Genomic DNA, 27124 nt, shown 5'->3' on the forward strand with positions numbered 1-27124 from the left:
ATATGGCATATATAGTTGTTATAAAAATCATAAAATATAAAGAGCACGCTCTAGGCCGGATAGATGGTATAAATCTATGTTGATAGTAACATTAATATCTAATCTTTAAATTTATAATTCAGGAATAACGGCATTCAGATAGTACTCAATATAGCGCTTATCAGCTTTCGGAATCAATTTCAATATTTTTATTTTATTTCTACCGGTGTAAATTAACCATTTTTCAGTACAATGGCATGTAAATTATAATTATAATTTAATTTAAGTTACTTAAAGGATTTTAATTTAAAGTTTCTAGCAAATTAAATTAAATTTTACGGGGAATACCCTAACGTGTAGAATACAGCTGTGCTTCGTTGGTCACACTGCTATAAAATATCGGTAAGACTGATATCGATAATGCCCAAGCTTGCCATTCATCGATGGCGCCCAGTCGTCGAAGTTTTCACAGCTCTAACAGTTGAGACAACATTTCGAGAAATTGTCGTTTGTTTTGTCGTGCTTTTTGTTTAAACATTGCGTTGTGTTTTTTGTTTATCGCCCCCGTGTCGATCTGATCTGATTCGGTTCGCCAATCCAATTGGATTGGGCAAGCGCCACAAACGTCCAACAGCGGAGTGAATCGCCATGAAACAGGTGGGCGGGGTTTAACGGTTTGCGGGGGGGTTGGTTGGTATTTAGTGGGTGGTTGTGTTGCGGAATGTGTTATTGTTGCTGTTGTTTTTGTTTTCGTTTTTTGTTTCTGCTGCTGCGATGATGTTATGTCCCCTGTTTGTCAATGTGTTTCTCTGTGCATGTGTGTGTGTTTGTGTGTCAAATGCAAATTAGAATGACAACATGTTTGCATTTGCTGCTTTTCAATATCAACCATCACATCACCGTTAGGTTGTTGTTGCTGCTCCAGATGAATCATTTGAGCTCTCCCCTCTCTCTCTCTCACTCCCTTTCCCCAGCAGATTCTTATCAGAGCAGCGAAAGTAAATGTTCTATCTTTATTGTTCTTGTTCTTGTTTTTGTTCTCTTGCCAACAAGTTTCTTATTGGACTACATTTACATTACCAACATGACGCAAGAGTGGCCACCGCCACCCACTCACCGCACCCCCTCCCCCTTCTACCCAGTCGTTCGGAGCTCCTTTTTATTGCCTACTTTGCTGAGTTATTGATAATGGGCCCTCGCACACAAGAAGGATAAAGCATAACGGCACATAACTCATTACCATTACCATGCAAAATTCCATACGACCATTGTGTGTTAGAGCCAGAGGACCTATGAATTGTGAGAGTATGCCAGTATTTACATTTTAGCAGATTACATTTTTTAGTATGTACTCGCATGTGGGATTTATTACTTTGCTTTCTCAAAAAAAAAGAGAAGAGCAATTTGGGGAGCTTCGCCTCCTAACAAGTATCGATTCCTGGTTAAAGCAAGGGAAAACCTCGGTCAGGGTTGCCAACGCATTGGGCTAACAATCCGAAATCAAAGCCAGCGGCAACCATACGGACTCGTTGGTGCTTTGCATAACCATATAACCAGGATATTCAGGACGTGCCAGTGTGTTTGTGTGTATGTGAGTGTGTATATTGTGTGTGTGTGTTCTCCTCCGTGTATGTATAACACGTGCCGTGGAAACTGCGCGGAAACGCTACCAGTTTCAGTTTTTCGCTGTAGAGCAATCGACGCGTTCGCACGCGTTGATTTTTCCCTAAATCCTAAAAAAGAACCCACAACCAATAAGCCAAAATCTATAAAAAAAATTGCAAAATATCTATAAACAAAAAGAAAATCTGTTCCAGATGTTTTCGCCAAGTAAATCCAGAGAAAAAGCTATAATTTAAAAGAAAAAAAGCACGCTGTGTTGGTATGTGTGTGCTGCTCCTGCGCTGCCTCAACAAATTTTTCACTTGTATGTGTGCTGTACTTGCCTGAATGTGTGTATGTGTGTGTAACTCGTGTCATGTGACCGCGCGCGCAAAACATTTTGCATTGTTTTTGCCCAAGCAGTTGCTGTTGTTGTTGTTGCAGGATATCCAGCGTGTACGCGAAAAACGTTTTTGGGGGCGAAATAGCGTAAGCCTGCGCAATAGTCGCTCACATGGCAGCTGGCCATACACACACACATGCACACAAACACACACAAGCGCAGGGATAAACAGGAGCTAGCCGAGATTTTTTTGTGCCATTAAAACGAGGGAAATTCAACGAAGAACGCCTTGAAGTAGGCTAAACAAAAAGCGGAGCAGCGATTGATTCCGTTACATTTCCAATCAGCATAAATTGCAAGCAGTGCGAGTGAGAGTCAGTGTGCCAGTGTGTGTGTGTGTGTGTACGTGTAATACTCACGCATATACTTACATACGTTGAGAATCCTAGAAAGCAGCATCGCCTGCTCCTTTTCGTTGGCGCTCTCGTTCTCAATTTTTCAGCAGCAGCAGCAGCAGCAGTAGAGACAGTAGAAGCAGTAAAAGCAGCAGCAGCAGCTCAGTCGACAACTGACCAGCCAAGCACTAGCATATTTCCTATTGGCCCCTTGCAACAAAAAGCCCCGAAAATATCTTGAAAATTTCACAAAAATGGTAGAAGCCAAAAGTGTAAAAAACTAAAGCGAAAGACTTGAAGGCATTGAAAAAAGCGCGCCTATTCAGTGAATGTGTGTGTGTGCGTGAGAATAGATGTGTGAAAAGAACAGTGTATTGAAAGTTCAATAAACTAGCGATGATCCTTTGAAAATTAAGAAAAACCATTTAACTTCTTTTTTTTTTGTATGTTTAAGTGAAGAAGAAGCTGCAGCAGGAGCATAAGAAGAAGATGTAGCTAACATGTGAGTAGCAACAAGCAGGGCCAAGCAGTGCCTATGTGTGTGAAAAATCTGTAAATCGAGGTTATCTATACACACACACACTCGCATGAGCAGTGAGCAGAAGCGAGATAGAAGCTGCCGAACATACATACATACATACATATACATACACAGATTTGGGCAGCATCCTGCGACTCCGTCTCGCTCGCACTCTCTCCCTGTCCAAACCCACTCGCATGCTCCTCTACTCTAAAGCAATGGCATTTTAATCATCATTAGGACGAGTGGAAGGGGGACAGCACACTGTCATTATCAACAGACACACACACACAGTCACACACCTCCTGTTGTCCTGCAGGCGCCACCCACCATATTGCTCTTTCTCTTTCCATCCCCCGCAACCCAGTTCCTCTGCAATGTTTGTTTGCGGGAATTAAATTTAAAGTATGCCAACGATTTGCTTGTCCTTCTCCACCCACTCTTCTTCGCTTTTTCGCCCCACTGTTGCGCGCATTTCGTCCTGGCGACCCATATGTGTATGTATGTATGTATGTCCTTGTGTTCACGTGTATGTTTGTCAAAGCGTAAACAATTGCGAATAAAACAAGCAGCAAAAAAAAGGAAAAACTACAGCAAAAATAGCAACAAAAAGAGGCAAGAGAAATAATGAAACGAAAACAGAACAAGAATACACACACACAAAAGTACAAAAAAAAAGGAATACCGTGTAGCAGTTGAACAACACACGACATTTGCAGTGTGCGAGTGTGCGAAAAAATCGATTGTGTGCCATCAAAAAGTGCATATATAGGCAACCCATATTCTCATATATATCCGCCAACCCCTCATCCCCCGCAGCACAACCAACCTGCCCCCGTTGTGCAACATAATGTGGCAGCAACGATTTTCAATTAACATCAAACAATCGCTTAACGTTTAACATCCGCCATTGCAATCGCAATATCCCGTTATACAGATTGATTCTCTTTCATTCGCGCCATCCCTTTCGCACACCCAGCAGGGTCGGTGGGGGGCAGGGTATAGGGTTTTAGGTGGTAGGGAGCTCGGATGGCTCTTAATTAATCTACGTGCGCCATTGTCAAAAGGCTGAATAGAAATCAAGGTTTATGTAATCCGCCAGGCCAGGCGATACAAAAATGAAAAACAATAGAAATCGAAGAGAGGGAAGCAAACAAAGCGAACGCAAAAAAAAAACGGTTTAATTCTAGCAATCCAAAGTATTCACAGCTGTTATCGATATCTAAATTGATATTTCCTCATTTCCGTTCCAAGAAATGCAAATCTTGCGACATCAAATCTTCCGGAAAAGTCAAGAAAGGAAAAGGAAGCATATTTTCTATTTGAACTGCCATTGAAATCATTTTCAGGCATGGCTTGTGATTTAGGTCGACTTTAAAATCAATAAATAAGTGTGTTAAATGTTTGTTGGAAGATAACATCTTGAAGATTGAGCAAAAGTGGCCGCAAGTATAGAACAAAATATTTTAAAGCTGCCGATTTGCATATTTTGTACAACTTTACTTACAAGTGATTTCAAATCATCAGGGATTTGTGTATGCTCTTAAAAAAACATGAAATAGAACTTGACCAAAAATGTATTGTGCGTGTAACAGAACCTCGGGGAGCACTTAGGATACAGAACAGAGAGTAGAACATATTGTAATTGAAGCTCTCAACTTGTTTCCATCCGTTTTAATTAGATCTCCCTTTCCCATTCTCTCCCTCATTGCAGCAAATATTTCGACCACTGTTAACCTAGTTTCACATCTCAAAAATAAACCAAACAACAAGGACGAGCTCAGACCAGCACTGGCTCCTCTGTCTTCGATTACGCACAGCTCTACCAGTATCTAGAGAATAACGAGTAAAGGCGACCAAGGACTCGAGGGAAGAGAATCGCCTGGGGCAGAGGAAGAAGCCAATCCCCACACTTTTCGGTTCTCCTCGGACCAGGATCATCACCTCCCCCATCCCGACCCCGGCACTACCTTCCCGCTGAACCATACACTCTGCCCACTATCCACTATTCGCCACCACCACACTCTGTGCACCCAACTATTTGGCCAACCATTAATCCTTGGGCGAGACCAGAGCAGCCCCATCGCATAACTGTGGATAGCAGAGCAGCCGGAGCACGAGGACGACTCATGTTACAAAAATGAAAAAGTTCACATTCAAAGGAGTTCTAGATGGATTTCGACAAAGCGTTCAGCCCCAAGCCACACGACAGGAGCAGGAGATCCAGGAGCAACTCAAGGCCGATCACTTTACGTTAAAGAAAGTAAGTCAAGCATAAACGATAAATGAGATGAGATACGAGTTGAAAGTGAACGTAATCGAAAGGCATCTGTTGCAGCTAGCGGGTGTTTTATTTGGTAGCTGAATTGATTTTAATCTATCATAAGACACACGCGGCTATAACCGATGTCTAAATGCTTCAAATCGATAATAACATTAAAAGTAGAAGTTTATATAATACTAAGTCATACGAGTTAGCGTGATTAGTACGTTTAACCCAATTTCTTTATTTTCTCGCAGACCTTTCGCCATGGCTTTCCATACTCGCCCACATCCTTCGCCTTCGATCCAGTACAAAAGCTACTAGCGATTGGCGACAAATCGGGCTACATTCGCATGTGAGTGTGACTTGAATACAAAGTTTCCCTCATTATTTATTAATCTCATCTTTCCTATATGAACTAATTGCAGTTTGGGACGACCTGGCGTCGATGCCCATGCCAAACACGAGGGCGAATCCGAGTGCGCCGTGCTCTTTGCCCAGTTCCTGGTCAACGAGGGCGCCTTGGTCACCGTCACCGCCGATGACACCATTCACTTGTGGAGCATTCGCCAAAAGACACCGCGCATTGTGCAGAGTCTGAAATTTCAGAGGGAGCGGTAAGTTCAAGCTCATCAAGTCAGTTCATTTAGGTTTGGTCTTATTTGGATATCACGATATCTTAATACTGCCGTGAATAAAACGGGTTATCACCTTGGCTAATTCCCAACATATTCCAACATATGTATATCCACCGATGACATAATCTCCATCTCTCTTGCAGCGTGACTTGCATACACCTGCCTGTGGGCAGCAAATGGCTGTATGTGGGCACCGAGAAGGGAAACATACACGTTGTTCACATAGATACATTTGCACTTAGTGGTTATATTATTAACTGGAATAAAGCAATTGAAGTGTAAGTCCAATTACTCCCTTAGTCACCTGAACCCACCGCATTAAGCGCTAATCACGGGTTTAAACCAATTGCAGGGTTAGAACTAGTCATCCAGGTGCTGTGATTGCGTTATGTGATAATCCATTGGATGCAAACAAGGTGAGTCCTTTGCTTGTTTGTTTGAGGAAAATTAAGATTTCACTGCCCTTAATCTTAATACATATATTGTTTTTATATTCGATAACTGATGAGATTCTTTCCGCACAGTTGCTTATTGCATTTGAGTGCGGGCTGCTTGTGCTGTGGGATCTGAAGGCGAAATGCGCTGAGCTGCGATGGCAGGCGGCCGAGGCCGTCAAGTCCCTGGCCTGGCACTACGAGGGCAAGTATTTTGTGTCCTCGCACACGGATGGCTCCATTTGCTCCTGGCCCACGAAGCCGCAGGCTAAGCCGCAGTCGCAGGTCTGTCCGCATGGTAAGTTGCATAGCCATTATCCGTATTATATATATATATAATATATTTGATTCGGTTTCTGTATGCTTCAGCTAAAATCAACAAGGATGGCAATGCGGAGAAGTGCAAGCCGATATATAAAGTTGACTTGAAGTCCAGCGCAACTGGGTGAATAATAAGCACTAAGCACTGTCAAATCATTTGTTTACTATTAGGCTTTATTTATATTACACGGAGATAGCTGAACAACCTAGGGCGTTATCTTTATTTTGGAACAATAACCATAAAGCAATTTTACAATAATATTTCAACAATAAGACTCATTGCGCTGCCGACGGCCCGATAAAAGAAATGAATAATGATATCTTGACTCATTTAAAATATATAATCTTTTTATTTGCCCGCCGTAGGGAAACCTTCACCATTTTCTCGGGCGGCATGCCCTCGGAGAAGGGCTCCAAGTCCAACTGCATCACGGTGATGGTGGGCAAGGCCACCACGGTGCTGGAGATGGAGCACGCCGTTTGCGATTTCATTACACTCTGCGAGAATCCCTGGCCCTGCGGTATGTTTTAAATAACATTTAGATCGACAGAGATATTGTGTGATATGTAATGTGAAATAATTTACTTACTTGGTTTTTGTTTGCCTTTACAGAGACCCAGGAGCCGTATGCTATTGCCGTGCTGTTGCAATACGACTTAGTATTAATAGACTTATTAACACCCGGTTTTCCATGTTTTGAATCGCCTTATCCAATGGACTTACACGAATCACCTGTTACATGTTGCACATATTTAACCGATTGCCCATCGGATTTGGTTCCTGCTTTCTATTCAGTAAGTTTAGCATGCCCCCAATTTTCGTCAATAACCTTCTATTGATTCAATTAAACCTGTGCTTTAGGTTGGTCGCACAACGACAAGTAAAAAGAGCTGCTTCTCGGAGCGCGAATGGCCGATATCCGGTGGCGAGTGGTCGCCGGCGTCGTGCAGCTATTCGGAGATCGTGATCACCGGACACCAGGACGGCAGCCTCAAGTTCTGGGACTCCGGTGCCGGCACGCTGCAGATCCTCTATAAGCTGAAGACAGCCAAGATGTTCGAGAAGCCGCGCTCCCACGTCGCCCACTCGCATCCGGAAAGCGACAATCCGCTGGCGGTGCACCTCATCTTCCTTTGCTCGGAATCGCGACGCCTGTGTGTGGCCGGCGCCATGGGACAGGTGATGCTCTTCAAGTTCCGCAAAGTGGAGTCCACGTCGGAGGTACTGGTGCTGGAGATACCCATACTCTATGAGAATTTTGATGACATTTATGGGACAAGTCCCGAGTGCGATTTTCTAACGGGCCATCAAGTGCAGAAGGCTGAGTCGAGTGATTCGGATAAGGTAATGATAGCTTGTGGATGTTGTTCCTTCCCAAGTAACCTGCTGATTTCTCGATATTCCACATTATACCTATTACAGACGGCCGAGTGTTCGCTGAAGGTGCGCAATGGGGCGCAACGCAAGCCGCCGGGCTTCCAGTCGCAGCTGGTCTGCCTCACCACCGGACCCAATCGCCGGAACGTGCAGGTCACCTCGCTGTGCATCAGCTCCAGTTACGGCCTGTAAGTAGCATAGCTGCTGCCACCCATCCAACCATCCAGCTAGCCAGCCAGCCAACCGTTCATCCCATTAATCCCATCATCCCCGAGACACTCGCTTCAATCCATCCGATCATCCAGCAATCCATCTGCCCATCGATCCAGCCACACACGTACACACACCACCACCAAAAGCCCCAAGCAGCTCCCAGCCGCCAACAATAACCAGCCCAGAGCAAAGCCACCCAACTACCCACCAGACAAAGGACACAGGAAAGCGGACTTAAAAGATACTAGCTCCCTGAACCCTGCCCCCAAAAAAAAAAAAACAAAAAAAAAAATGTACTTAGACCGTAGTCTAGTTTGTATTCGTAAATGCATGACGTTCTCTGAGAAAAGCGCCTGAGACGTAGCCGCGAACGCTCGACGAGTGTTCTAGCCTGCCCAAAAAACCTGATAACCCCTGCCACGCCCCCTTTCCACTTGCCTACGCCTCTGCCCCGCCCCCAAGGTGCACCGCTTTTGTTGAATTTGTTTGCGTTGTGTATTCCGTAGTATGCAACAGTTGCAAGCAGACCGAAAAAAAACCAAATCAACGTCCCTTGGTAATTTCAAGCACCTAAAGCAGAAGTTCTGGACAGATTTGTGACCCATTGACCTTTTGTCTTTCCGGATCTAGAAACCGATTCCCAAATCCACCGCCAGACTGGCTAAAAAGCGACGTACTCATGACTGAACCCGAACCCGGACGGATTCGTATTTTAGTGCCTGGTGTGTGCGCGTGTGTGAGAGTGATGATGCGCATCAAAATAATTCATTTGTCTTTCAGTTTTCGTTTTAAGGGTTTCGTATTTGCGTTTCGGTATTTAATATTGTTATTTTTTTCTGTAATAATTTGCTTTCGAGTTTCGTTTACGTACTATTGCTAATTAGTATTTTGGTATTCTTTAAATTATTTTACTTTAGCTAAGCACTGTAGTTTGCTTTCGTATTTATTTTTCTTAAGCACTTTTCTTATGCTAATTTTTTTAGTACTTTCAAAATATCTTAAATATTAAAAAACCATAATTTAATAGAGTAAAAAAATAGTAAAACTTAATTGCATAATATGTAGTATTTTCTGATGAGAAGTTTAAATTAATGAAATTTTTGGTATTTCAGACAGCTACTTTATATTTTTCAATTATTTTTACTTATGTATTTTGTTTTTATTTGTATTACCTTGGTATACGTTGCATTATCTAAATTAAGTTATTATCCTGATGACGAATAGTTTCCTCGCATTTGTTTTGTGACGTTGATTTGTATGCAGTTGATTTTGGAAATATATATGAATATTTTCTGTTTTTAGAATGGCTTATGGTACCGAATATGGACTTGTCATAATTGATATAATCCAAAAAATTTGCCTATTGAGTGTTGCATGCCCCGATCTGTATGGCGCACATGATCCTTACTCGCGAACACCAAAAAGTCCAAAACGTATTGAAAACAAAGAGGAGCAAAGCCGATCGCCCAGCTCAGATCAGGTAAGTGCCCTCGCTCTCTCTCTCTTTCTCTCTCTCTCTCTGTCTGTCAGTCTCTCTGTCTCTCTCTGGCACCGAGACCAAGTTTATAACCGAATCGCAGTGAACCGCGCGTACAAACATACACTCGAATCCATAACGAAAGTACACAGACAGACCATATAATTCAAATGCGCCATTGATTTGAATTGGAACACAGCCACACTAACAACACAGACACCCCAGATCATTTGAATTCGCAATTGATTTGAACTGAAACACAGCAACACTGAGAACACAGACAGACCGAAATGTATGCTATACTATTCACGCCGACCAACAAGTGCTCATTTGAACATGTTACATACTCAATATTTTTCTAAACATCTTACATATACATATTTGAACTTTATATGCATACCGATATTTACTTATTACATAACGAACGAAATTTTAATTACGTATCACATACTAACAAATATACCAAATTGATATATACATTATATAATCTATATATATATATATATATATTTAAACATACTCGTATGTATGAGCTAACTTTTAAAAATTGTAGCAAATGAAACTTTTGTTTTGGTTTGTGTTTTTTGTTTTCGTTTTCCCTTTAGTTAACCTATCGCTCTCTCTGTCTCGCTGTCACCTTATTGCATTTTTGTGGCATTTTTTATATCAATCTGATGGAATTACCTCACCAGTACTTAGACCCCAGTCCATATATATATATTACACACACCCACATGCAAGCAAGCAAGCAAATATAACCAAAATGTTTAGCTGAATATCTAAAAAGATGCGAAACTGTAGCTTTAGTTTAGCTTGGTAGTTGCTATAAGGTATTTTTTCGATGTACTATAGCTAGCCCGTTTTCAGCGAATAACCATCCCTCTCTAACTGAAGATCACACTGATATAGTTCTCTCTTTATTGGACCCCCAAGTAACGATATCGATTTGGCTATCATTAATTCTTCGGTTACCTTAAATTTAGTATTTTACGGTCAAGTAAAGTGTGGCCATCCTTTTCTCTCTCCTATATCTATCTCTGTCTCCGTTTCCAAGCTTATTTCTATCTCTGTCTCTAAGCTAAAGTACTAAATGCAGCATGGTAAAAGTCATATTAACGTATTGGTTTAATTTTTGTTTAGTTTGTTTGTGTTTTGCACGAAGCTTGCCTACGATATGATGAAAATTTAATTGATTTGGATGGATTGGATTGGTGTCTTTTCTGTTTTGATTGCCACGCTAAAGACCATCGCATAGACACGATTGATCGCTTTGATTGTTGTACATGTACATGTGTGGTATGATTCGATGCCGATACGATCCTATTTCATTCGATTACCTCCGATTCGATTCAGGTCGATTTGAGTTGATTTGATCTGAGTTTTGCCTGAAAAATAAGTGCCTAGCGAACACCCAAGAAACAATTACAATCGAAACAACATGAACAACAGCGACAACATAAATATGTTTCTCCTCCTCTCTCTGCCTCTATGTCTGTCTCTCTTTCTCTGTGTTTGTGTACCAACTTATTGATTGAATAATTGACGAAGTGTATGTGTGCGATCTTTTTACTTTGTCACCTTTCTTCAGAACACCTTTTGTAACATAACCAACAATCAAACCACCCACCACCACCAATGCAGCTAACAAATTATTCAATGTTTGATATACATTTATTTATTACCTAATTCGAATTGATAATTGATCGTAGTTCATTTTATTACATTTTAAATTCTAAATCTAAGCTTATCTGAAGCAATAAAATCGTTGTATTGCCTGTGCGTGTGTGTGTTTGTGTTTGAGTTTTGCCAATGCGTATGTGAATGTGTGTGTGTGGTGTACACACTCACTCCTAGCATCAAACTGCTATACGCCTAAAGTATATCAGCTAACTAAGTCGTTGCCTAAAGTTAAACCCCTATCCGATGTTTGTTAACCCACAAGAAAACCAAACGAATCCATAACAAGTTTAAATTGTAAATTGTTGATACAATATTCCCCCCGTTCCCCCTTAGCTACCCAATAACCCCGTTTAAGCTCTGTTTATCCTTGTATAAAAAAGTACATCCCCAACATATTCCAAAGAAAAACTGGAGCAAACCAAAAACGCAAATAAGCAGCAACAAGAATGCGCAGCTTCCATCCCCCAAAATGGTATAAATATGTATGTGGGGGAAAACTGCGAAATGCCATTGCAAAAGCATGCCAAAATTTATATTCCATCCTCCCTCATTCACAAATTTTTCACTTTTCCGCGCTTTTTGTGACCTACTTCAATCTGCTGTGTTTAAACACCCTCAATTGGAAACTATTCGTTTGAGAGTCACAGGGTTGCATTGAAAGCCAGCCAATGTAAATTCTACCAATGACTTAAAGCATCATGTATAAACTATATTTGAATAATATTAAGGAAATTAGAAAGATTCAATTATATTGAATTAATCATAACCCCTTGTCATTAACAATCATTTTAAACAACCTTGTACCATATTTTCTTTCGTATATTCACCTCACTTTTCGCCTTTACTTGTTGCTGCTATATTTTTGCATCTTTGGGCTTGCTGATCAAAGAAAAGAGAACAAATTAAACAGAAACCAAAACAAAAACCTACAAAAGAAACAAAAAAAAAACCCAGTAACCCAAAAAGAAGTGAATGTTAACCCCTTAATCTCCATAAAGCCCTCTAAATTCCCTGGTCCGTCGATATCGACCACTACTACTTTTCTTATTGTTGCCTAAAAGAACAGAAAGAAAAACGAAAATTAAAACTCTGCACCCTACCCCTCAAAAATCCCGATCTTCATCTAGCTGAACGACACGACCAGTCCGGATAGTCCGTCGCTCGAATTTGTACCGGAGGCTGGCGAAACATCGGCCCACGACGGCGTGGCGACGGCAACAAGCTCGCGTCCCAGTTCACCGGACCCGGTGGTGAACAGTGCTCGTGAAACGCTGCTCAGCGGATCAGCAGCGACAACGGCGGCTGCGGCAGCATCCGTCATGATGGCCAAGAGTCCCCAGCGGGATGATGCAGCTCCCAAGGAGCTGCAGGACAGACGGAAGTCCATGTCCTGGAAAACGTTCAATTTGAAGCGTCAATTATCGAAAGTCAATATGAAGATCGGCGGCCTGAATGTCAATACCGATATGGAGTCGCTGAAGAATAGCTCCATTTTCTACACGCCCAAGGAGGTGTCACCGGAGGCTGCTACGCCACCGGCGACAGAAGAGGAGGCAACGCCAGAGGGCAAGGAGGACGAGTCCCTGGATGATGCCGAAACGGCGACCAACGCGGGAGCAGCAGCTGCATCACCATCGCCGGCAGTTCGTGGCAAATTTCGCTCCTCCACCACGGATTCGCCTGATGAGGGCGCCAGCAGTAGCACCGCCAGCGGCATTCGTCGCGTGGACTTTGAACAGCCGGCTGGGTTCGAGGTGGAGCGCCCAAACAACCTGCCACTGGCGGATGCACCAGCTCCACTGAAGCCCGCCCGTCAAAAGTTCAAGGAAAAGTCGCGCGATCAGCGACTGTTATCCGTTCCGAATATTAAGTATCAGCCGCGAGATTCGCGTGGCGGTGCTCGAAACCTCAAGAATGATGTGTCACCGCTGATGGGCGTTGGTGGTGGTGGTGGTGGAGGAGGCGTGGCCGGCGCCAGCAGCGGCCTTGGAGGAAGCGTCGCTGGAGGCAAGAAGATACGTAAGTATGGCCCCAGCGAAAGGATCACCCTCCATCTTATCCAAAATAACAAACAAAAAGAGCGCTTTAAATATCTAAACGGCAGAAGTTTAACCCCCTTAACCATAAAAAAGAAAATTTATGTGCAGAGCGAGCGAGCGAGTTCTTTCCTGAGTGGTCGCAAGGCAGGCAGACAGATTGTAAATCACGAATCCGAATCGGATCCGAAATTTCGTCCTCGTTATTGAGATTTTACTGCGTTTATGCGAGGGAGTTAGTGGATTATGTGTATATTAATATTACAGAACTTATCGGTGGCGCCCGAATAGGGACTATGAACCTAGATAAGTTCGAAGTTTTTAGGTAAGGCACGTAAGGTTTTTACGTTTGGTGACCTAAAATATTCTTTTCCAGAGACTGCATGACAATATTATTAAGCCTGTGAAACCTATAGTTAATGATCCAGAGAGATCAAACTAAACAATAACATTGAGAAACGCATAAACGCAGTACATCCGCTCTCGACGTCGCAAGTGATTTAATGTCTTTCTCTTCGTTTCTCTAAACCCTTTCTCCCACCCAGTCCCCTCTCACTGTTTCTCTCCTCCTCGAACATCGGCGTTCTGTCGTCGTTTCTGTTTGGGTTTATCACTTTCTCGTTTCAGTTTTGTGTTGTGCCTTTGCTTTACGTTGCTTTTAGTTGCTGCAAGCTGTAGAAAATAGCTAAAAGAAATGAGATACTACTGTATACTTAGCACCCCTGCTCCTTTGTCCAAGCGCCTGTTTCCAAAACCCTGACCCTATCAATAACGCAGCTAGAGATGTGCATATTCCAATACCGGATATAGAGATGAGAACCGAACGATAATCAAAATTCCGATGATGCTTTATTTTGTTGATTTTTGAAACGGAAACAAAAACCAAAATTGCATTTTGTGTATAGAGCATACTTTGTAGAGAGTTAGCTAATTTAAACAACAACCAAAATCCAGTAAAACGTGACAATAAAATAATGATGTAAAAAACAATACAAAATAAAACACTTGAGAAACAATTTACAACAACAATGTGATGCGATTACAACAGCAACTAACAACAAAATCACATACGCACCCAACCTAAACAATTACAACAACTATGTAGAAAACAAAAACTTTACAAAAAGTACAAATTTTTGCCAAAAATTTCTTATCTATGCTTCTTCTTCTCCTCAATACCTAGGCAACGGATGCAGAAGAGCTGCAATACAACTGCCTGTATGTGATTGTGTGGAAGTTCTTTGGTAAATCATTTAACAACCACCACCACCATCATCACTACCACTACTCACCAGTCACTAAAAACAAAACACAAGAACAACAACCACTAACAAGCACCATCACACCCACATAAAACATGTAACTATAAAGCTCTGAAATTACTTACTACTCAGTATGCAAGAAAACACGATATATTTATACATTTTAAGCTAAGAGATCAATGTAAAGCGGGTGCTGTATGTCGAACAGAAAACACCACACAAAGTTTCACACATCACCACAATTCACTAAACCACAACACCACACACTCTATGTATGCAATGTGCAAAAAGAAAGTGCATTTTTAAAAATATTATCCGAAATCGAAAACCTCAAAAACGAAATGTTGATCGTTGTACGTTGGCCACTGTGACCTGTGCTAGTTTGTAAGTTCACCACTCGAACGCACACCACACACACAGCCAAAGACACTGATAGAAAAGTCCGTAAGCATTTCAAGAAGGTTACACTTAATTGCCGTCTGGTCTGTTTTCTGGTTGCAATTTGTTGATCGATGCCAATTTGAACTCATCGTGCTGACAAAGTTTGTTAGAGAGCTTAGCCTCAACTGTTGTGCTCCCATCGATGATTTCAGCCCCAATTCTTGGTCCCCCCAATGTCCCAATGCCCCTGGTTGTCTTTTTCTGCTATCGATGGCCCTAACTCTTGCTATCGATAACTTACGTTACGATTTTTACGATTTTATCTTCGTTCATATCCAAATAATATTCGTTTCTATTTTTCCATTGAATGTGTGTTTTGGCTATCGATAAGCAAATTTACCGTTGCCTTTATTTTCATTTTAAATTTTGCTTAGCGCTTTACCCAACCTCACAATATCTCACTTGTACATATCTACAATACCAACCAAAACAAGATGTTGCAAAACCGATGAAGAGAAATCAATTTAATAAGCTACAACATATATAGATATATATATGTGTATATATACATAACTAAAAACTTTTATATCGATTGTTCATATGTAATAACAGCTAATATATACGCCCGCATAGCCACATGTCTACCTCTCGTTCTAACCCGAGACCCACCAACGTTTATTCGCTCTATATATCTGTCTAATCTCTCTCTCTCTCTCTTTCTGCTCGCTCGTATTGTTTGTACTTACATCTCAAATCATAACATATGTTTTCCAAAGTATTTTAATCAATTGTTATTCTTGCTATGATCACCTAATAATTATTATCGTGTTCTCGTGTTTTGATTGTATCCTATGTTTATCACTGTCAATCAATGTCACCCACCCACCACCACTGCAACGACGCCTCCGTTTCTCGCTGTGTACTCGTATTTGTGTTGTGATCGAATACTCGATTATTCGATACCGTTTTCCTAAAGGAATATTAAATGTAAACACATATAACTTGCACTGATTACCAACATCAAATTGTCATCCAACGCCTCTTGTTTGTTATGCACCACAAAAAGAACCGATTAACGACAAACGATTCACGATCAGCGGACAATACTGTAAATTGATCAAACTACAGTAATCGCTTGCTAGTGAGGACGAATTACACTTATTTTTTAATTTTATTTAAATACACTCATGCTTATGTATCTTTAATTTTTCTTACCTAGAAAAGCTTTGTGTCAAATAAGAAACGAGTTAAAAAGACTGATTTTCTAATTAAATGGAAAAGTAAGTTTTTGATTTCAATATAATTTCAACACCAACAGCTTTAAAAACAACGACGTAAAACAAGTTTTATTTACATACTTCAATGCTTTTTATTCAAAAAATAGTTTTGTTTGGTTTTAAAAACAAATTGGTTTTATGAAACACATTTTTAGTGATTAATTAGAAAGGCGTTGAATTCTGTAGAATGGTTGGCAATTGTTCAAACTCATCAGATTAAAACATTTTGGATGGGAATAAGGATAAATGTTAAGGCTAAAAATTAAACTTCACAACTATAAAGTAAAAATTAGATTTAGTTGATTATCTAACTTTGAAAGTTAGCCAGCCTTCACTGTACATAAGCTCACTGAAATTTGTCTTTGTTTGCACACTAGTTTCGCTAACCCTTTTGTTGAGTGTCTCTGAAAAGTATGCAACACTCGCATCACAACGCGCACACCAACACAGATCACACCTACACAACCACACCCACTCGGCACAAAAATAGAACAACAGAGAAATTGCAAAAAAAAAAACCGGAAACAAAACTCGAAAAAGAAACCAAACCAACGAAATGTGAAAGAGATGGCCATTCAATCATTTAGTGCATTTATCTCTCTGTCTCTCTCTCTGTCTTTCTCTCTATCTATCTCTCTCTCTATCTCTGACTATGTGTGTGAATCTCTCTATCTCTCTCTCCCATGTCTCCCACAATTATTGTTTATGTATATTTTGCAATTGCTCAGATCAACGGCAGCGGAGTTGCAACTGCAGCACCGCAGCAACAGCAGCAGCAACAGTTGCAGCAGTCACAGCAACAACAGCAGCAGCAGCTACAGCAGCAACAGCAGCAGCAACAACAGCAGCAGCAGCAACAACAATCGTTAGGTGGTGATCCTGGTGATCCTGCAACATCGACGTCAGCGGGAGCAGCAACATTGGCGGGATCCTCCATTTACGGTGCAGACGATGCAGGTGCGGGTGTTGCTAGTGGCGGTGTTGGTGTTGGTGGTATTAGCAGTGCGATTAGCGGTGGATTTGGTGGTGCGGCTGAGCCGCAACAGCAGCAACAGGTGTCGCAACAGTTGCATCAGTTACAGCAGCTACAGCAGCAATCGCAGCAGCAGCAATCGTTTGAGGCGTCTTGTGATCCATGGGGCGGCGAGTGCGGCGGTGGTGGTGCTGGCGGCAGCGGCGGCGGCGGTGGTGCAAGCGGTGGTGGTGGTGCTAGCGGTGCAGGTGCGCAACAACATCAATATCAGCATCCGCATCCGTATCCGCATCCGCATCCGTATCCGCATCAAACATCCGTTATACAGCAACAGCAGTCAGTGACATCGTACGAATCCCTAAAAAAGTCCAAATCACAAGGTGGGAGCACAACAGAGCACTACAGTAAACAACAGCTAACAGCAACCACTACAACAACTACAACAACAATAGCAACCAATTATAACAGCAAGCAATACAAGCAACAACAACAGCAAAAACAACAACCTAAACAGCAACCAACCAAATAATCAGATTGCACCTCTAGTCATGAAAAACAAATTGCATATTTTTTTTACCAGTATACCACGCACACACACACAAACACACTTTAAGTGCAGTTGAACTTCTCTATCGCGACCAACGAGTGTTTTTGACAGAGTAGCATATATGCATATGCGGGCAATAATCTGCAATGCAATGGCAGTTTAGAAGTTCGACTGTGTCTCTGTCTGTCTCTTTCTTTCTCGCGCACACGGTCACACCGCATACGCACACAACCAAGCAAACGCACACGCACTCACACACGCACACATGAATATGGACAGCAGACGATGCACGTTGCTTGTGGCCCCGCCCCCTTCCTCTGTATATGTGCGTGTCTGTCTGCGTATTTTGGTGTGTGTGTGTGTGCGTGTCAAATTTGAAATTTTTGGAAATTTTTGGTATATTCCGTTTTGATTATATTTATGTTTCAGTATATATATATATACATTTGTTTCATGGGGTTTTTGTGAGGGGGGCGATGGCTGGAGCTGTCTGTCTCTTTTTCTCGCTCGTTCGCTCGCTCGCTCGCTCTCTATTTCTCTCTCTCTCTGTCTTTCTCTAGCCCTAGAAAACAATCTAGTTATAACAGTGCATATGAATATGTTCTCTCGATCTATCTCGCTCGCTCGTTCGCTCTCTGCTCGCTGTCTCTTTTTTCCTTACTCCTACTATCTCACTTTATACTCTACCTCTTGCTACTGTCTCCCACTATGTCTGTCTCTTTCGCTCTGTGACACTTTCTCTCTCTATACTCTCTTTCGGTATTTGTTCTTGCATTTGAAACCGAATAACTAAACGAAGAATAAGACTTACCGGATTTCTATAAAGATAAAGAGTACAACAAGATCTGATTTTGTATTGGCAAAAAAATTAAACTTACGCATAGTCCTCACACACACGCACACTAACACACCCACACACACATCCATACAAAAACGCCTAGCTAAGCACACATGCAAGCAACTTTCACTCGTACTTTTTTTTGAGATATTTTTTCTTTTACCTAGTCAACGCGCCTGCTGCTTTCAAAATTGCACTCACAGCAAGAAAGTTAGAAAACTCCGTTTAAAACTTACTCGGAAAATAGTACAAAAACAATTAATATAACAAAATAACAGTCGCTCGCAGGTACATATTCAAAATGCCAAAACTGAGATACAGAGGTGGTCAAAAGTATTTACACAACGAGCTTTTTTTTCAATTAGTTGACAATTGAAAAAAAAGCTCGTTGTGTAAATACTTTTGACCACCTCTGTATAATGTCTTCCATGCCTCAAAATTAACATTTCTTAATCGCTGAAAAATGATTTAAAAAGTTTTAAATGTAAACTGAAAACGTAAACTTTTTTTTTGCAAAAATACTTAATTAATATGTCTACAAATATTATTTGAAACACTTAAATTCTGCGAGCGGCTGAAAGCAACACATTCACATAAAAATCACACAGATCAATTAACAACAATTAGGCAGCCTAGCGGTACTTGTACTTTAGTGTTGTGCAGCTCAAAAAAACATAAACAAAACTTAGAGCAAAATCGCAATTGCAATTAGATAATAAAGAAAATTCGATTAAATATCTAAGCAATAGTTTTGCCTACTACCGCCCGCCGCTTTTACTCTCTCTCTCTCTCTCTATCTATCTATCTCTATCTCTCTTTATCACTCTATCTCTCTCTATTTCTGTATCCGCCTGTCTCTTTTCACAATATTTATGAACGTATGTAACGATTTTAATGTAACTCGTTTATTTATCTCTTTCTTCTATCTATGGCATACAATCCATCAAAAACAAAAAACCAAAATCACTTTCTGATTCCCAAAACCAAACCCGAATAAATTACAGATAAATTGGATGGAACTTTCTCAAGATCCAGATCATCGTCAATGTCCAGCATTGATATGTCTTCCTCTGAATCTGTTACCTGTTTAGCTTTTATCGAGAGTTATGCAAAACGAAATGGTAAGACTGATCGGTGATTGGATAATATCGTCCAAGTGGTATATATTTAACATTGTTTTTACCTAGATATTTTGACACTTGTTCCTACTTTGTGGATTGGAACTAGTTTCGGTTCGATACTGACATTGTTCATCACCATGCCCGAGCGAGATGTGCGCAAATCTCAGCCAGTATTGATAACAATAAATGGTAAGTGATAAAGCCACGCACATAAATGAATACATTTATATAAGATTTTTAAATATCTTCTCCTTTTCAGGTGGCCCCGTGGTACGACTCAAAGGATCCATAACTTCCATGTCTTTTTTAGACTCATACGGTTCGATCATACCCTATACGTTTGAGACCTGGCGTGACGAGAAGAGGGACAACAAAGACCGTAAGCATCTCCACTTCATACCCCTTTGATCTGATGCACTCGACTAATCCATATATATATCAAATATGATCCAAAGGCACACCCACAAAGAGCAGCAGCCGCACCAGTCCCACATTCACACCGACAACTGCCAATACATTATCAAACACTTCAGTCGCGGGTGGTGCGTCCGCAGGCGGAGGAGCTGGCGGCGGTGGTGGTGCCGGCGGTGGTGCGGCCAGCGGTGGTGCAGCCGCAGGTGGGCCAGCCGGCGGTGGCGGTGGTGCCGGAGCAGGATCGGCGGCTGGAGCGGCCAGCGGCAGTGGAAGCGGTGTCACCAGCGGCGGGGGGATGAGCAGCAGCAGCGCCAGCAGCAGCGGCATCAGCGGAAGTGTGAGCACCGGCCTGGAAACTCTCACCGATCGACAATACATCGTTATCGCAAGCGAGAAGCAAACAAAAGTCTTCGATGTCGCCAACCAGTGCTGCATCAACCGCATACAATTATCGGAAATGGATTTTGCAGTCAAGGCAGAAACTATCACGATGAAAGGTGACTTTGAGACTTTAAGATATAATAACCTTGTTATATTTTCATTTTATTTTTGGAGCAAGAAAATCATGATCAACGTTCCCTTCATTCCAGATGGCTCTTGCTTAGCAACCTATCTTTCGAATGGCCATCTAATGGTACATAGTCTTCCTAGTCTAAAACTGTTATTGGATACTGATTTCTTACCACTTATGGAACTAAGGTGAGTCGTACACTTATAATGTATTCTAACCTTTTTCACGGCTAATGGTTCCATTGTCTACTTAGTTTTCAAACAAAATGTAAACAGGGAATTGTGGATCCAATGCTTTCGATATGGGGTCAACAGATCATTGTTCATGAAGATACAACTCAGTAAGTCCTAAGCTAAAATATTTTTATTTCCACCTTTTACTAATCTTGTTCCATTCCACAGAATATCAAAAATATTTTGCTTTAGTCATAAAGGTCATGGATTGTACATGGCATCGCCCACCGAAATTCAAAAATTCACGATATCATCGGAATTTTGGTAAACCAAAACATACATAAATCATTGTACTTTAAACATTGCATATTAATTTGTAAATCTTCCCCTATTCAAGTCAATTTATTTTGGAGATGATGGGTGAACTATATACGGTACACGAAATGCCCGAACAGCCGAAGGAGGGTTTCTTCAAGGGTCTATTTGGTGGTGGCGCCAAACTCCTGGATCGCGAGGAGCTATGTGAGTAGATCTGCATCATCTGCATGTGTTCCCATCAATAATTTCAATAATACGTACGATCCCTATCCCTGCAGTTGGCGAGCAGAGCGGGAAACCGAATCGATCGGTGGCACGGCACATACCCGGCCCCAATTTGGAGCAGCTCGGCCAGAGGGCTTCCACCGCCGCATCGGAGATCAGCCGGGCTCACCAGCTGGCCATGGAGCGCGGCGAGAAGCTAAATTTACTGGAGGAGCGCGCCGAGCGCATGGCCAACACTGCTCAAGATTTCAGCGGCACTGCGCATCAATTAATGCTTAAATATAAAGACAAGAAGTGGTATCAGTTGTAAAATATCTATTTTAGGAGCCAATTCTACCACAGTTATTGTAATATTGCTTTTATAACACTTTCTACTACATTACGAGTAAAGTACACTTATTTAATTTCTGTTTTCAAGTCGTCACGTTATTTACAAAAACCGAAAACCAACAAAAAAAAACAACAAAAACCAAAAATTCACAAAAACAAAAAAACTGAAAGAGAAAAACCAACCAAAAAAAACTGTTTTTAATAAAAATATATAGACCAAAAAACAAGCACTGTGGAGTCTTAATGTATTAATGATTATTATGGGATATTGAAGTATTTTAAATTTAATTTATCTGTTTCACATGTTTTTTGTGAAGTACGTAATAGTGCTGCTTTCCATCGTTATTTTTATAAAATAACAACAACTCTGCGTAGACTTCAGAGTCAGATTCGAACTTAACAGCAGCACACGAGTGAAAAGTGTTTCCTGTTCCCCATTTGAATTATACGCGCACAGCAGTGTTGAAAATCGCCGCAGAGTCGCCAAGACAATTTCCATACGATAGTTTAGCAGTGCGCCACGGAAAAGTATCGTTTCTCGTTCATACCTATCTCAGCGTATCGTACCACGATATCAGGTGGCAGTGTTTGTTCGAACCTATCGGGCCCTATCGATATAAGCAAAAGCATTTTTGCTGGATCTACCATTTTATTTTAGTTAATAAAATACATATATTTCCTCTCTTTTTGTTCCGTTTGTGCGCGTACAAAACTAGCTGCGAACTCGTGCAATATTTCATAAACTGAATGGGAAAACAACGTTAACGACGAAAGAAAACGAAAACGGATCTGCGACGAAATTTTCCCCGTTTCGTTTTTTTTTCTCCACCAGCAGCAGAAGCAGCAGAGCAAAAGCAGCGAATATATTTGTAAAAGAGAGCCCCAACCTTGAGAAAAAACAACCAGCAGGGCATTAATTATTTCAATTTATCGTCTGCTGGTAAGAAAATAACCCAAATGTGAACTTAGACCGTTTGATTTCCGCGAGGATCCATCATTTTTTCACCCATTTCGTCCAGTTTCAAATGCGTGCTAAATATGCTAACGTGTGTGTGAGTGTGATGGGTCTTCGATGGTGTGCGTGTCTCGCTGTGCGCTTCAATGTGTTGGTCTGCTTCTCACACTCTGCGTGCGTGTGTGTGTGTATATGTGTGCCTTCGAAATTTTCTTTTGTGTAAAACATTTGTAAGGTGCAACTGCAGCTGTGTGCGTGTGTGTGTATCGCTTTGACTGCCGTTGTTGTTCTTGTTGTTGTGCGTCATAGCAATGAGTGTGTGTGTGTGTAATATGCATTCCAACGGGGTAAGAAAGAAGAGGAAGCAGTACCTGTCGCCAATAAATATCGTATATCGATGTCTGTCTGTGTTTATTTAGAAATTCCCCTCACCCCGCCCCCGTGCACAAGAAATATTGCCCCTACTCCACCTCCATCACTTCAAGTAGGGATCAAGTGTAATCGATAATGCAGACATATCGATTGGTCCGTTCAGAAACAGCAGAAAAACACGTAAAGTGCAAGCTGGAAAAGAAAAGCAAAACAATTTCCAGAGAGCAGAAAGAGAGGTGGAAAAGAAAGTGTTGGGAAAGGGAAGACAGCAAAAAGAGGCTCTGGTGATATTAGTTAAATGTCAGCTGGTCTGTAAATCGTCGCGACATTTTCTTGGGGCAACTATTCAAAACTTTCCCAAAAAGTCCATAAAACAACTCTAAAGAAGATACAACTCATTTTTCTCAAGGTTAAAATATAAAACAGTACACGATTACATTTTCTGACATCCGCAAAAACTGTTCGTTTTGTAGTATTAGAGTAATAAAAGATTGTTGTTTAGATGAAGGGGGTTCAAGTTTCAGAATGATCATTAGTACCTCCTAGTGTTCAGTTATTGAATCAATATACAAAACATATAAGGTTCCCAACCCATGCAGTTTTTCAAGTGAACGCGTCCAACTGTTTTTGAAGCGAAGCGCTTAGGCGGAGGAGCAGCTAGCCAGGATGGACAAGATGCGGATATTGAAGGAAAGTCGCCCCGAGATAATCGTCGGTGGCAAATATAGGGTGATCAGGAAGATTGGTAAGTGAGCGGTGCGATTTTACCCCCATAATTTTCTCTCATCTCTGGAAATTATTCACAGGAAGCGGATCGTTTGGCGACATTTACTTGGGCATGAGCATCCAGAGCGGCGAAGAAGTGGCCATCAAGATGGAGAGCGCCCACGCCCGCCATCCGCAGCTGTTGTACGAGGCCAAGCTGTACCGCATCCTGAGCGGCGGCGTGGGATTCCCTCGTATACGTCACCATGGCAAGGAAAAGAACTTCAACACCCTGGTCATGGACCTGCTGGGACCCTCTCTAGAGGATCTGTTCAATTTCTGTACGCGCCATTTCACGATCAAGACGGTTCTGATGCTCGTCGACCAGATGATCGGACGCTTGGAGTACATCCATCTCAAGTGCTTCATTCATCGCGACATCAAGCCGGATAACTTCCTCATGGGCATCGGTCGGCACTGCAATAAGCTCTTCCTGATCGATTTCGGTCTGGCCAAGAAGTTCCGCGATCCGCACACGCGTCATCACATCGTATACCGCGAGGACAAGAACCTCACCGGCACTGCCCGCTATGCCTCGATCAATGCCCATCTGGGCATCGAGCAGTCGCGGCGTGACGACATGGAATCGCTTGGATACGTGATGATGTACTTCAATCGCGGCGTACTGCCCTGGCAAGGCATGAAGGCCAACACCAAGCAGCAGAAGTACGAGAAGATCTCCGAAAAGAAGATGTCCACGCCCATCGAGGTCCTCTGCAAGGGCTCGCCGGCCGAGTTCTCCATGTATCTGAACTATTGTCGTAGCCTGCGCTTCGAGGAGCAGCCAGATTACATGTACCTACGTCAATTGTTCCGGTGAGTACGATTAAATCATATATTGCATACGGATCTTTAGATTACACCTGATTGTCAGGCTTGATAATGGACACGTTGTAGAGTGTTACGTTACATATTTCACATTTTCTTAAATAATCCCAAACTGGTTTAGCTTCCGAAAAGAAGTAAACCAAACCCTTTTTGTAGTTGCTATGTATACAATTTTTATGATATAAATGAGCTAAAAGCATTCGTCATAGATTAAAATATTCATATGATTTTCTAATATGCAATTTCAAAAAATTGCTTTTGTGGTGATAATCATTTTGGAGGCTGTATTCGATATGTGTTTATGTGTTCATTTCGGAATGATGTAACCCCAACTTTCTCTTTAATACAGCATACTGTTCAGAACGCTGAACCATCAGTATGACTACATCTACGACTGGACAATGCTGAAGCAGAAGACCCACCAGGGTCAACCCAATCCAGCTATACTCTTGGAGCAATTGGACAAGGACAAGGAGAAGCAGAACGGCAAGCCCCTGATGGCGGACTAAGAGCTGCGCTTTCTGACGAGCGGGGGGAGTGCATCAGAGAAGGAGAACGTGGAGCCGTGGATGTAAATGAGGATGATGTGAATGGAAAGGAAAGGCCCCGCAAGGAGCGGAGCAAATATGAAACAGACGCAACCGCTAAATTGAGTAACAGCAGCGGGCGTCCGAATGTTTCTTAATATTAATTTAAATTCAATACTAAACAAATAAGGAACCACAGCAAGCAACGGCATCATCAGCAGGGCATATAAAATGATACCCCAGCAAATGTGATTCACGAGTGAATCACTGCGATCGATAGTAACACAAACCGAAATTATTGCAAATCAATACGATTCAAGCCAATTTGCAATCCACACACAAACCAACATACTTGCATAACACACAAACACACACACACACTCACTCACTCTCATACACCCACTCAAAAAGCAAACATCATTGCCCAAATGGGGGAGAAAAAAAGAAAGGAAAAGAAAAGAAAGGGAAAGAAATCAACAACACTTAGCCTAATAAATTACACGAAATAATATTGCTAGAGTTGGAGGAACAAAATGAAGTAATGCTGAGGAAACTAAACCTATATATATATGTATATGTATATATGTAAGCGAATAAACACAACACCATATATGTATGCATATACCCATTTGATTCACGTCAAATCGAATCCAATGCTTAATTATGAAACGAGCGAAACAAAACTCAATAACTAATTCAAATGGAATAAATAAGAAAATAAACAGCAACAAACAAACAAGAATAAACAATAAAAAAATTAATAAAACACACCGAGAAAAGCAAACAAAAAAATATAGTGGAGGATGCGGAGGAGAAACAACCAAGCAAAGCCAACTGAGATGGGGGAAAGTATAAAATAAAAGCAGCAACAAGAGTAAAACAAGCAAATAATAATTATAATGAAGAATGAAAAATAAGAAAACAGACCGCAAAACTGCAAAGTAATTTTGCATAGTACGCCGTAATAATTATAAATATAACTTATATTTAATTTTTTGAATTACATCAATAAATATGTTGAAATTAAATTTCGACTCGGAGCTGTTCACATCTGCATTAGACAGAGATGGGGCATACGAAAGGGAAAGAAGTCCATTAAAATATATTTATTGTTGTAATATACGTCATTGTTTATTAGCGATTAGCTCTATTGGTTAATAATCTTTTTTTAAAATTGTAGCATATAATTAGTTCTTTTATAATACTATATTAAATTTACATAAACATTGTATATTCATATATATATATGCATACGTTTTATTTGAGCCCCAACATTTAATTTCCCCCATAAGTGCTTTGTATTTAAAGTTGTATTCGTTTCAGCTGATTTTCTCTGTTAGTTGAAATTAAAGATGCTTTTATATTTAAATTAATCACACAAAATGCCTGTGTTTTTCAGCTCTTGCGTTCGGTCATTCATAATGCATTTTAGTTATGAAAACTTGAACGTGACACAAAAACATTTCATTGCTACATTGGTTTATGGTTTGGTTAAATTATTTAAATTTGTATTGCTACTATTGATATAATCTAGTAGATTGCATAGCTGGTAGTTAGCAAATTATTTGAAAGACATAAGAAACAAAAGAGTGAGAAAAACGTAGATTCTTTGTAGAGAAAGTTGTCAACATTTTAAATTGTTTAAATGTATAGAAATGTTTTTTTGTGGTAATGCTACAATGGCGCATCGTTTATCATCTTTCTTAAAATGAACGTCTGCCTCCAAAAATCGATTTGTAATGTTTTTTATTTCCAGGTGGTCTTTTTTAAGATCCAAAACGAATTTAGCTGACGTCTTTTGCAACCCGCATGTGAAATACATTTGTTTAGACCCTCTTAATTTCTTTGTTTATTCGTCATTGTTGACTAATGGCACGTACGCGGTCCGTCTGTGTGTGAGAATCTGCTTTTTATTATTTATTAACTTTATGGGATGTCCACTGCACTACTGACCCATTCCAATCAGCAAGCAGAAGGCGCTGATTGAAACACCAATTGCTGCAGTGCAATTGCTGATAAGAACATTTA

At 41.1% G+C, this 27124-nt stretch overlaps 2 protein-coding genes across 8 annotated transcripts; both read left to right on the forward strand.

Annotated features, from left to right (window-relative positions):
• The first annotated feature begins 429 nt into the window (after positions 1–429).
• LOC117148533 (syntaxin-binding protein 5) lies at positions 430–21826 on the forward strand. 7 transcript variants are annotated; one of them, XM_033315949.1, is made up of 24 exons: positions 430–636; positions 2774–2821; positions 4554–5102; positions 5360–5457; positions 5531–5719; positions 5884–6018; positions 6093–6156; positions 6265–6472; positions 6544–6619; positions 6862–7016; positions 7109–7290; positions 7358–7840; positions 7919–8061; positions 9389–9566; positions 12371–13262; positions 19562–19678; positions 19745–19867; positions 19938–20057; positions 20134–20589; positions 20683–20791; positions 20857–20943; positions 21005–21100; positions 21174–21298; positions 21373–21826. In XM_033315949.1, exons 3-24 carry the CDS (start codon positions 4980–4982, stop codon positions 21627–21629), a joined length of 4416 nt encoding a protein of 1471 aa, XP_033171840.1. In that variant the 5' UTR covers positions 430–636; positions 2774–2821; positions 4554–4979; the 3' UTR covers positions 21630–21826. The 7 variants fall into 7 exon arrangements, with proteins under 7 accessions (XP_033171840.1, XP_033171839.1, XP_033171844.1 ...); XM_033315948.1 differs by lacking the exon at positions 2774–2821; XM_033315953.1 differs by lacking the exons at positions 2774–2821; positions 12371–13262 and adding an exon at positions 14463–14523.
• Positions 21827–22233: 407 nt separating this feature from the next.
• Positions 22234–26337, forward strand: LOC117148535 (casein kinase I). The gene is made up of 4 exons (XM_033315955.1): positions 22234–22589; positions 23576–23721; positions 23783–24557; positions 24919–26337. Exons 2-4 carry the CDS (start codon positions 23643–23645, stop codon positions 25076–25078), a joined length of 1014 nt encoding a protein of 337 aa, XP_033171846.1. The 5' UTR covers positions 22234–22589; positions 23576–23642; the 3' UTR covers positions 25079–26337.
• The last annotated feature ends 787 nt before the right edge of the window (positions 26338–27124 follow it).

Source organism: Drosophila mauritiana, chromosome X (genome assembly GCF_004382145.1).
Source record: "Drosophila mauritiana strain mau12 chromosome X, ASM438214v1, whole genome shotgun sequence".
Classification (NCBI taxonomy): domain Eukaryota; kingdom Metazoa; phylum Arthropoda; class Insecta; order Diptera; family Drosophilidae; genus Drosophila; species Drosophila mauritiana.

Coding starts and splice junctions, on each gene's coding strand:
- LOC117148535 (XM_033315955.1), top strand. CDS start 23,643: ATGGACAAGATGCGGATATTGAAGGAAAGTCGCCCCGAGATAATCGTC. Junction 23,722..23,782: donor TAGGGTGATCAGGAAGATTG/GTAAGTGAGCGG, acceptor AATTATTCACAG/GAAGCGGATCGTTTGGCGAC. Junction 24,558..24,918: donor TACCTACGTCAATTGTTCCG/GTGAGTACGATT, acceptor TCTTTAATACAG/CATACTGTTCAGAACGCTGA.
- LOC117148533 (XM_033315949.1), top strand. CDS start 4,980: ATGAAAAAGTTCACATTCAAAGGAGTTCTAGATGGATTTCGACAAAGC. Junction 6,473..6,543: donor GTCGCAGGTCTGTCCGCATG/GTAAGTTGCATA, acceptor TGTATGCTTCAG/CTAAAATCAACAAGGATGGC. Junction 20,792..20,856: donor TTACCACTTATGGAACTAAG/GTGAGTCGTACA, acceptor TTGTCTACTTAG/TTTTCAAACAAAATGTAAAC.